Source organism: Sarcophilus harrisii, chromosome 1 (assembly GCF_902635505.1).
Source record: "Sarcophilus harrisii chromosome 1, mSarHar1.11, whole genome shotgun sequence".
NCBI lineage: Eukaryota > Metazoa > Chordata > Mammalia > Dasyuromorphia > Dasyuridae > Sarcophilus > Sarcophilus harrisii.
The window spans coordinates 529,283,313-529,295,523 of NC_045426.1; the positions used below are offsets into that span (position 1 = coordinate 529,283,313).

Here is a 12,211-nt window from a genome sequence, read left to right on the forward strand (position 1 = left end):
TTTATATTCATATGTTTAAGATAAGAAAATTTTAACACTTTCAAACCTTGAAAATGGAAATAAAAATATTTAGCACTAGTACCCCAGCATAAAGACTGTTGGGATTTCTTTGGAATACTGCTCTAGTTGTCACATGCTTTTTAAAGGATTTAAAAAAAAAAAAAAAAAAAGAATGAGAAAGTAACAATAGATTTGAAATCAGAGGGCCTGAATTCAAATTCTCATCACCTTTGATTATTTGTGTGACCTTAGACTAGCTTCTTTGGGCTTCTGTTCCCTCATCTGTAAAATTCCTTTGTGGCTGGACTAAATGACTAAGATTCTTTCATGTCTTTAATATATAATCTTAAATGCTTAAAGAATTTATTATATGTTCATTGTACAATTGAAATGTCAAAATAAGAATTTATCTTTCCTCAATTACACATTCTGGCAGAGTGGAAGAAATCAGTGTAATCATTTAGTTTTTAAATCCATTTCCTTATCTGTGATGGGAATGGATTGATTTAAATGGCTTTTCAAGGCTATCCCAGTGATATAACCTATGATTTCCATTCCTTCCTGACTGAATGCTTTGTTGTCTTTCAAACTTTTGTCTTTACCTTTGCTTTGTGTCCTTAAAACTATGATTTGTTAAAGTTTCATCTCTTTAGATGGGTAGACACTGGACAGGAAGATTTGAATTTAAATTGTTCATCAGACACTTACCTGTTTGCCTCTGGAAAGTAGTTAGCCTCTATTTTTCTCAGTTCCTTCAAAACAGGGATAGCAATAATAGCACTTATTTCCCAGGGTGGTTGTGAGGATCAAATGAAGTATTTGTAAAGGGCTTAGCATAAGTATTGCCATATAGTAGATATTTAATATTTGTGTCTTCCTACCAACAAGACTTAATTACTAGGAAAAACATTAGGTTTATGCATCATATTTTTGTAATCTGACCTTGAAAAAGTCATTGTCTTTGGAATCAAATTTCTTCATTTGTCAGTTGAGGTGTATTGAACTAAAGTGCTAAAAATCATTCTATTTCTAGAATCCATGGATTCTGTTTTGTTTTGTTTTGTTTTGTTTTGTTTTTCCTAATGTCAGTACTTAGTTAACATACGTAAGAGTCTAGAAGTGATCAAACATCTATTAAGTGTTTCGTATGGACCAAACATTTAGCTAAGGTCTGGGGATATAGATAGAGAAAGGCAAAAACAACTCTTTCCCTTAAGAAGCTCAAATTTTAATGGGAAGTATTTTATTTATTATTCAAATTTTGTCCTTGATATTTTTGGGAAAACCATATCATGAAATATAAAATTTCTGAAATAGATTTTCTTTCAAATATAATTTACTTAGAATTTTTCAGTAAACAACATCAATATCTTTCAATTCCTTGTCACTAAAGCATGTGACCTACATATCCTTGACACCTCACTATCTCAGTCACCATATTAGTATGTTGCTAAGTTCCATTGATTCCATTTCTCATGCTTCCTCCCCACTTCTTTCCTGACACTGCCAGAATCCTAGTTTAAATCCTTAACACCTCATTCTTTGACTATTACAATACTTTATTTTGGGCCTCCCTGCCTCAAGTCTCTCCCCTCTAATTTGTCCTGCATTCAGCTACCAAATCTTCCTAAAACATAGATCTAACCCTACCATTCCTCTATTTAATAAACCCCAGTGGCTCACTATTCCAGTCTCCACACTCAAATACAAAATCCTCCTATGTCTTTTGGATAGTGACAGATAAAGTGCCAGGCTTGGAGTCAGGAAGACCCAAATCCAAATCCTGCCTCACATTAACTGTGTGACCCTGGGTAAGTCACTTCATCTTTTTGCCTCAGTTTCCTCATTTATAAAATGGGCTAGAGAAATACAAACCATTCCAGTGTGATAAGAAAATTCTAAGTGAAGTCTCAGAAACAACAAATGGCTTTTAAGCTCCTGAATTTGGCCACTTCCTACCTTTCCAGTCTTATCTCTTATTTCCTCTCCATGTACATTACAATCCAGTTACTTTTTGCTGTTTCTCACACACATGCCATCTCTCTACTCTGGGTCATTTTACTGACTGATCCTGCTATGCCTGCATTTTTTTCCTTCCTCACTTCTTATCATCTAGCTTCATTCCTTTAAGTCTAAACTAAAATCTCACCATCCGTAAGAAGCCTTTCCCAGTACTAATTAATGTTAGTGCTTTCCTTCTAATATTATCTCTTGTGAGATATTTGTTGTTTGTATGTTGTGTCCCCCATCATCACACACAATAGATTGTGAGCTCCTTGAGGGAAGAGGCAATATTTGCTTTTCTTTGTATTCCTAGCATTTGGCATAGTGCTTAAGGAATAGTAAGTTGCTTAATAAAATACTTGTTGATCTTACTAAAAATAATAAATACCTAAAATATAGTAGTTGATCTTCATATGCAATAAATAATTTCTAATGCATGACCACATAATAATAATGAAATTAAATAGTATAAGCTGAATTCCAGATATATTTTTGTTCCCATATCAGCTTCTTTATTCACCTCAATGTACATTTAGGGTTCTAAATCTTGAAGATGGTTGATAATTATTATTCTCAGCACATACACACTCCACCGACATTGATGCCATTATTTCCCAGGCCAGTGTCTGTAGTCATTTTTAACTCATTACTTTGCCATTTACTTCCAGTTAGAGACTAAATCCTACTAATTCTGCCTTTTTTTTATCCTTTCCATTTCTACTGCTGCAATGCTCATTTTCCCATCTCCCTCTTAGCTGCCACAATTAATCCTACACAGCATTGCCAGATCATCTTCCTAATAAACAATTCTTATCATTTTTCTCCCTTGCTCAGATACAGTGAACAATTTCCCATCTCCCACAAAATAAAATCTCTTCCTCTGAAGTTCTGTAGTATTTTGTTACTTCTATGGAAATATCCCATCTCATTCTACAGTTTAGTTTTGTACTTAACCTTCTTGTTACATTTAAATTCCTCGAGATACAGGTGTTATCCTGGAGATAAAGGTGTTAAGGAGAAGAGAAACCAGTTCAAAGCTTTGGAAGTTAATCCGTATTGAAGAGAAAAGTTTAAGTCAAAACATTGTAATTTCGTTACTTTTTGATTAAAGCTTTTTCTTTTCAAAATATATGCATGGATAATTTTTCAACATTGATCTCGCAAAACCTCGTGTTCCAAATTTTCCCCTCCTTCCCACCCCCTTCCCTAGATGGTGAGTAATCCAATATATGTTAAACATGTTAAAATATAATATGGTTATTTTTCATAAAATTAATCCTCTAAATGTTTATCTCTTCTTTCCTAGTTTGTAGCCTACCTTTCATCAGTGTGTTCCCTTTCCATCTCATCCTTTCATCCTTTACCTTGTTGCCCTAAAAGTCTGTAGCAATCCTTTTTCTGGATCTGATGTGCACCATTAACAATCACCTTATGATTCTCTCTGTCCTTTCATTGTCGTGAATGGATTGATCTGCTTTATACTATGGTAATGCAAAGGTTGAGCCTTAAATTCTGAATTGAAGAGGGAAGAATGTATGGTAAGTTGTTAATTAGAAATTTTTTTCAGTGAATCTGATTGTAAAAACTTAGTTTTCCTGGTTAATGCAACATCTTAGCATCTGAATCTGTTAATAGCACATATTCCAACAGTGAGGGGAAGAGTTTTCATTCATGAGACTTAAATATATTGATCTTCTTAACCATGTAACTTCAGCTCATTTTAGCAAATAACATGTAACAACTGATGTAGAAAAATTACACATTTTTTGTTAGGTGTGGATTCAAAGAAGGCTAAAATCAGATGTTTTACTTTTTGTTTTCTAGTGAAAGCCAGTCTAAGTCAAACAACAGGGAATCTTGAGGGAAAGATAGGGGGTATCATTTGCCAGCTAGGTCAAACCATTACCACAATCCCAGTCATTGCATTTCCTCAGACCCAATGAAGATGGCACAGAATCCAGAATACAAGAGAACCTGAGGAATAATGGTATGCCCCAGACTACTCCAACTTTGGCTAGATACCAGTCACTGAAGGGAGCAACTACCGAGGAGAAAAGGCCCACTTTCCTTGCTACCACCAATACAACTGCAAAGAAGCCCAAGAGCCTTGCAAATGGCAATACTCCCCAGACCAATGATCCTGCTTGCAGCCCTGCCCCAAAGCCGCCATCCTAGGAAGCAATTTCCCAAAAAGGTGCTGCAGGTACTGGACTATCCAGATGCTGAAGGCACATAAGAAAAGGTTCTGGATAGTAAAGCCCTTATCACTGTTGAATGGTTCAGTATCAGAAACTAATGATTTAAAAGTAAAATGTCATTAAATGCATTATACTCACTATACCTAATAGCCATGGGCTTCTGTCTATCAGATGTAGCTGAAAATTTCTATGTGTTGTCTACTCCCCTTAGGAAGTGAATTCCTTGAGAATAGGCACTCTTTTGTTTGTATGTCTAGTGTTTTGTTAGTAGTAAACAATAAAAGCTGTTTTACTCATTTTCACAGAGAATCTCATAATTATGGACTCATAATAGAACTAAATTTTATCTCTTAATTACATTTATTTTAAATATATTGAATAAATCTTAAATATCTTTATAGAAACCTTTAAAAGTATTGAGCTCTAAATGATTTCTCACTCTGCCAAAAAAAAAAAAAAAAAAAAGTTGGGGGCCGGAATGGAATGTTTTAACATATGGAGGCCTTAGTATTAATTGGAGTCATCTTTGACCTCATCTATCCTCATCATTTAATCATGGTGCCCTATTAATTCTGCTTTCTAAATCAGTTAACAAGCATTTGAAAGCATCAACTGTGATCTATTCATGTGGATACCAAGACTAAAAACTATAAAAAAAATTAGGTCTTATCTATCTCAAAGACGCTACCATCTGTCTTCTATGTTCAATACCATTACTCTAGTTCAAGTCTTTATTACCCATGACCCAGATGATTGCAGTAGCCTTCCATATCTTAGATTGTTCTCCCTGTAAGTGATTTTGCCCACCAGTGTCGAATCAATCTTCTAGAACTCTGAACTTGACACTCCCCTTCTCAGAAATTTTTATTAATCTTCATTATTTGCAGAATTAAGTCCAGACTCCTTTGACTTGCCTGTCCAGGATATCTCATCCCCCAGATCCAATCTTTTTCTACCCATATCTCCTGTTTTACACTCCTGTTTTATGTTTTACCACACTGAGAGAGTCAAAAGTCAACTGAGCTCAATCCCTTTGCTCCCCATCTTTGCTCATTGTGTTTCTTCTGCCTTGAAAACTGTCTCCTTGTATCTTTATTTCTCCTTCATGCTGTGATACATATGACTATCCTTTAAGACCCAATTCAAAATGCTACTTCCCTCTTGAAGTCTTTTACTCATTTTCCCTAAACCCCCAAAGCAATTACAAGCTTTCCCTGTTTCAATTCCCCATCACAATTTTGTACTTTTCTTAAGAAAGTTGTATTCTGCTTTATATTGTACTTACTTGTGTCCTTTTTGTTTACTCTTCTTACCTCTTCCCCAAGTAATAATTTCTCTGAAAACCAGCATAATCTTATTCATTTGTATAGCCTTTGCCAGTCTTACTTACTCTTGCATAATAGGATCTCAGGAAAAATTCCTTGAAAGGAACTAGATTTTCAAGTTAGCAAGCCTTGGTATGAAGGCAAAATTTTGTGATTGCCTGTAGATTTATAAATCGATTCTTTACATTTCCCTCTATAAGTCAGAAGTGGCCAGATATAAAAAAGGAAACAATAGTTCCCATTCCTCACTTCCAATGAAGTAAGGTGATGAAAGGTGAATAAAAAAATAAATTTCAAAATGTTTGGAAATGTACATAACTAATGGCAGCAGTCCATCCCAAAAGCATTTCAAAATAATGCCCATGGGGTGTTTGGATACTAATAATTTATAAATACTTGATATATTTATATTGAAAAATATGCCTGTGAATCCCCTTTGCTTGTAATGGTGTCTTTATTTCATTGTTTTCTAAAACACTCTAATAATATTATCCAAGAAGAATCCTTAAAGTTGTGCAGATGTTTATTACTATGGCAGGTACTACAAAAATCAGCTCTTGAGACCCATAGCCCCTGTCCTATAAGCACCCATATTTTGAGACTGACACAGTGAAATAAGACATCTCAACCAAATAACATTAAATATTTATTATTTTTATTTCAATCATTTTTATAAGCTTAAGATTTTTTCACTTTTGAGCACATTGTAGACTTTTAAACTCAAATATATTGCAGTTTATTTTGGGGGGAAGCTACAGAGAGAAAACACATCTACAGAGAGATAAGACATTCAGCAATCTATCTCAAAGATGTAATTTTTTTTCCTTGCTGAACAATTTGGAGGGTTTTTTCTCCTTAACTTTGTTCCTGTTTTTCCTTACCCTCTCTTTATGCATTGCTATATGTTAACAGACATTGCATTATATGTAAACTATAAAGGTGAACTGGAATTTAAAATAGTGCATTGGGGCATTAACTATTCTTGCTACCCATTAACATTAAAGAAAGCTGGATGCCATCAATGGCTGCTCTATTGTTGGCTATAAAGAATATGCTAGAACCAAAATATTTGGATCAATCAATATATTAGAATTAGTGTTTAGAAACATTTGGCTTATTTAAGTTAGAAAACAGTGCAATTCAGAAGAGCTTTTTTTTTTTTTTTTTTTTAATTCACATATGGTTGGTGCATTCCAGACCACATGTAGATAAGTCAGTATATTCTTGAATGGTTACACATCTATGTCTAATTCATTATTTCTAGCTATCTCTAGGAGGCAACTATAGTAGTCAAGTTTTCACAGTAGCTGGGGACTGGCTTACGCACTGCCATTAAAAACTTAGGACTGGTGTTACGGTTTCAGAGCAGCTTACCAGTTTGACACTGCCAGGCCAACGAGAAAACTATCAATGCTACTGTGAGATGTGCAGAACTATCTGAGAATCTCCTAGCTAGCGAGCGGGCTTCCTTTAGGAAACTAGACTTCTTGGTTTTATTGCAGGAAACTAGATTTCTTGGTTTTATTACAGGAAACTAGCCTTTGGTTTTTTATTACTGCTTAAAGAAATACTATGATATCTTTGCCTGTGTGGAGCAGCAGTGACATCCAGTGGCCACATGTACACTCAGAATTGTCCATTTTGCTGGGAAATTCTGTTTCCTGTTTTGAGGCAATAGCCCAGCCCTAGTTTGACGTCCTTTTCCTTTCTCTGCCACACGCTCGAATTTAAATTTTTTGGGTGTGATGAACAAATACAATTCTGGAAGTATTTCCTTCCCTCTCTTTTCTTCATCACATGAAATCTATTAACAGCTGCCCTGTCCCACATTTCACATACCTGGAACTCCCAACATTTGTAAAGCCACTCTGTGACTGCCTAATCCTGTTATGAAAAATAAAGTGTTTTTGAAGTGAGAGAATGGGGCATTAAAAAAAAAAATAAGTAAGCTTGGATCAACAGTCCATACCAACTCTGCACATGTGTTTTCTACAGTGGCATGTCTTCAATGGCAGTGCTCAGGAACAAAAGCTTTGAAGTTCTGTGGAGCCATTCTAAGGCACTGGGTCAGTGAGAAAGAAATCCAAAGATGGAGAGATCTGATGGAATGAGCTTTGATAAAATGAAGAGAAGACCAATATATTTCTGGGTATGGAGGGGGGCATTCTAAAGTGGAATGGATATTCTGAGGACTCTGTTATTTTATTTTAGAACATAAAAAAGCACTTAAAACTGTTCCTTAATTTTTCTTTTCCATTCAACTGTTGGCCAGAAATTGCCAGTAAGATGTTGTCTGACTCTACTTACTGCACGCACAACTCAGTAGACACATTAGGTGAGAAATTGCTTGTCTATCTAGGCAATTTATGCAAATATTATTAAAAATTTAAAGCAGTTATATTAAGAAGCCAAGTACATAATTCTGTAAAGAGAATGAAGAACTTCAGCGTCTAGCCATGGGCGATCCAGATCGACTATCTCTTCCTCCCTATGGAAAAGAAAATGCCAAAAATTAGTCAAGAGTAGTTCTGGTCTGTACACGTCATCTATCAACACAGCCACTTCATGAAGGCCTACATATAGGCCCTTCCTGTAGGCCAGCTGCGGGCTTGCTTTGTGTTTTAGATTGTGAGGGCAACAACTAGATCAATTGTCTTTGTGCATCAACCCAGTGGCTAGGGCAATGCTTTGTGAATTGATGTTGGATAATTGGATGGATAGATGGCGTACTAACTACAGATCTGCCACTAAAAATTTTGGCACCAATGTTTCAAATTCAACAACCACCTGAGTGCCAAGGAGTGGAAGAGACAGGATCACTGCAAGGAGTTTATAATCTAACAAATAAAAGAAGCCACGTAATGCAAAACAGAACAGGAGTGCATAAATGAGCTACAAAGAAAGTGCAATTATTCTGAGCAATTAAGAATAATTTTTAACTCGGGGGATGAGGGAAAGCTTTATGGAGCAGGATATGACTTGAAGAATGGGACAGGCTTTCAACAGGCAGAAAAGGGGGGGGGGGGGGAAGGCTTGGTAATACAGACATAGGAAAGACAAAGAGCACAGGCTGTTCTGGTGAATCTTGACCCATTTATTAGGCTGAAGCCTGAATGGAAATTCTTAATTACCTTCCTGACTAAAGAAGTTGGTCTCTCTTCTTAGGGAGCAGGGAGCCATTAAAAGGTTTTAATCGAGGGGAGTTAAGGGATCAAAACCATGCTTAAAACTTAATCTGGAAACAGTGTGAAGGATGGAGCCTAGTAGGGAAACAGTTTGAACCTTTAATTTCACTTTTCAGGCTAATCCTTTGACTCTTGTTAACTGAATTTTCTAGCCCTGAAGGGTGATTTCTTCTTTGGAATTAGATACTCTTTTAACACAAACTAGTAGGACTTATATTTTCTTCTATTGGTGATAGTCATAAATAAGTGATTATTATTCTTTGAGTAATTGGATGAAATTACCTCTAAAGTCCCCAGTCCCCAACCAAAATAAAAATCCAGTAGCCACAAGCACACAAATAACCATTTACAAAGTGGAAGGATAGTCAAGAAAGAATCAAACTAAAAAATCTTGTCTTTAGGAAATATTTCTCTGATTTTTTTCAACAGTTTGATCTTGTAGGACCTTATAATGAAGTTACAGTGAGAAGCATCTTTGAGTTAAGGCAGATTTAATCAATTCAGTTTCTTGGGTTCCATTGAAATGTGGTGTGAGAAGTGAGTACAAAACCAGATTCTGGTCCAGTTCTAGCCTAATGCTATAGATACTATTTGGGTATATATCCTCTATAAGAAAAGGAAAGATGCTTCATCTGTTTTCCAGAATTGTGTAATATCTCCCTAAACAATGAGTTACCCTTTACTAATTTAGTTTATCATAGAAAGAAGAGAGTATACTGACTTTGTCATGTTTGGGATGAAATATTTAAATGAATCTGAAGAATTATGTTTATTCTTTTCTCCCATATGTTATTGTGGTCCAGATTTACAAGTCCCTCACCTATTAAAGTCCCTCTTTGGTTCTTTCAAAAATTTTTTTACTATGGGCCACAGGAAAGCAAGATGTCACTTAGTCATGAAAAAAACAACTTTAACATTTATCAACTTGTTTTATATTTATATATATACACATATATGCATGTGTGTATATATATATATTTATATTTATAAAAATGAGGAAAGTATTGTTTTAAATCATCAAAAGGATTAACTAAAAATACACTAGGAAAGAAATTAACAATCACAAAGCATTTTTGTTTTTCTACATAGCTTATATGGGGTAGTCTTCTTAGGGCAGTAGGGAATGAGAAGAGCATGTGAAGGTACTTTTTTCTTCTCCTGAAAACTCTACACATATGCCTTTCTTTAAGTAACCTATTAAAGAGAAGTCTTCTGGGTCAAGGGAGTGTGGAAAAGACTTTCCAAGGATATGGAATACATTAATTAATGCAGTAATTTGTGTGTGTGTCATAGACCTTTTTTGCAATCTCATGAAACTTATGGAGCCTTTCTCAAAATAATATTTTTAAATGCATATGATTATAAGGAAAGCCAATTATGTTGAAATGTAGTTATCTGAGTATTTTAAAAAACAAATTTATGGATCCCATGTTAAGAACCTCTGCAGTAGAGGAATAAATATTTCAAAAGAATCAAATAACTTCATGGTTTTGGAAGGTACTTTAGCTTTTAGACTATCTTTATTGGAATCTCTTCTGGAGAAAACCTGAAAAAATAACCATTCAAAGACTTGAATACCTGCACTGATAGGGAGCTTATTCTCTAACAAAGGCCCCATTCCTTCATTTGACAGTTCAAATTGTTAAGAGAATTCTTTCACATATTGAGCCAAAATGTGTTTCTCTCAAACTTCTGCACTCTGGGGTAAACCAGAGCAGTGACATTTGCTTTAGAAAATGCCTTTAATGGTGAATTCTGATGTTGTTAAGGAAAAACAAAGTTACATAATCATTTATTGCAAAAAAAGTGAGCTAAAAGTGTGTGCCTGACATTCTTTGAGGTGCCATGTTAGTCTCTTTAGTGTTTCTTCAGAAATCTAAAATCAGCTCATGTGGTCTTTACTTCCAAATGTGTCATTGGACATCTTAGTTTAAAGTGTATGATTTTAAGGAAAAAATATTTTTATACAAGAATTATTTCACTTTGTTGATTTTAACTTTGTACAGATTTTGTTGTTCCATACTATACTAGACTGAATTTTAAAGATTAATTATTTTGCTTCTTTTTTTAGGATAGGGAAGCATTTAAAATTGAACCAAACCATATTACTTCCCTAAAATATTCCTTTTCAGGTGCAATTCTTAGCCACCTAAATTGCTTCTGTTTAAAGCTCTGTCTAAAAATGTAACTAGCAAATTAATCTGAACCTTTTTTTGAGATGAACCACATGCATAACCAGATTTCAGTGGTCCCTTGGTGTGTGGAGCCATTCTACTTCAGTCTTACAGAAAGGAGAGAAGGATGATTAATTTAGGGAAAAAATGTGAGAGGAAGTCTAGATTTGAAATCACTAAATGTGAAAGCCAGGAAGAGGTCTCCTTAAAGAAAAGATGCCATCTTAGCACATGGTAAAATGCTATGAGCAACCAGCAAGAAATTGTCTTGACATTTGAAACAAGCCTTTTCTGTAAGTGCTTTATGGGCTTCTCTTTGCCCAGTAATGTCTCAGAAATGCCTCTCTGAAATAATTGATTGCTGTATATGAAATATGAATGGCTTAGCAAGCTATATCTCTTACAAACACTGGGCCTGCATCTATGATAAAATTGTCCTATTCTAAATGCAAAAACTAGTCCTAATCTGTTCAAAATAGAAATGAGAAACCTTCTTGCCTACTTTTGGAATACAGTTGAAAAGTCTAAAATAGTTTCCTTCTACGTCCATTTTTCCTCCTGTCTCAGCTAACAAAATACCAACTCTTTTCCCTTACCACCACCTTCTCATTACAGGAAAAAAAAAAAAAGAGAGAAAAATGTTAGGAAAAAGTAGAGAAGATAATACATTAAATTGTATTAGATGCCATCTCAATCTAATCTCTGGCATCATTGTGAATCCCAAGATAAATGCCTATTAAACAGGAATAAACCTCTCAACCATCAGAGAAGTGTGCCTGTAATAAAAACTTTCTTATTGTTTCCCTACTATTAAAATCTGCTTTCTGTCTTAGATTGGCTTCTCTCTGTACAATCTATGGGAAAAAAAGGATTTTCTAAGCAAATAGTGTGAAAAAGATTTCAGAGAGAATGCTCCTTGCCCTTCCCACACTTCCTTTTTTATTATTTGCATATAATTTCAGTTGCAAATGATTCATTTGGACTTTTCAAAGTAGGCCTACCTAGCTCTCTTGCTTAAATTTCTTTGTAGTGACTGGTTCCAACCAATTGTAATTATTTTCAAAGCCCTGAAACTAGAGTTCTTTTAAAGTATTCTCCCTTTCAGAGTATTCTTTAACTCAGAACTGCCTTGTTCCATCAGTCTCAGTGAAATTTCAGCACCTCTAATCTTTTTTTTTTAAAAGTACCAATGATAAAACCACAATATTCCCTATACAGTACCTATTTTAGACATAATCACAATGAGTTTCTGATTCCCTTTGTGAAGCCATTGTTTTTTGTGAACAAAAAAAATTTGGATAATCAATTGCTAATGAAAGGCAGTA

The 12,211-nt window shown here is 34.8% G+C and overlaps 1 protein-coding gene across 6 annotated transcripts in view; it reads right to left on the bottom strand.

Annotated features, from left to right (window-relative positions):
• Nucleotides 1–6,670: 6,670 nt before the first annotated feature.
• MBP (myelin basic protein) overlaps nucleotides 6,671–12,211 on the bottom strand; it is a 147,061-nt gene continuing 141,520 nt past the window's right edge. For all 6 annotated transcript variants that reach the window (XR_004230998.1, XM_031946727.1, XM_031946724.1 and 3 more), the window contains one exon: nucleotides 6,671–8,015. Coding sequence is in view for 5 of the 6 variants with exons in the window: in XM_031946727.1 (XP_031802587.1) it covers nucleotides 7,971–8,015 (45 nt within the window). In the remaining variant the exon portion in view is untranslated. The remainder of the gene's footprint in view (nucleotides 8,016–12,211) is intronic.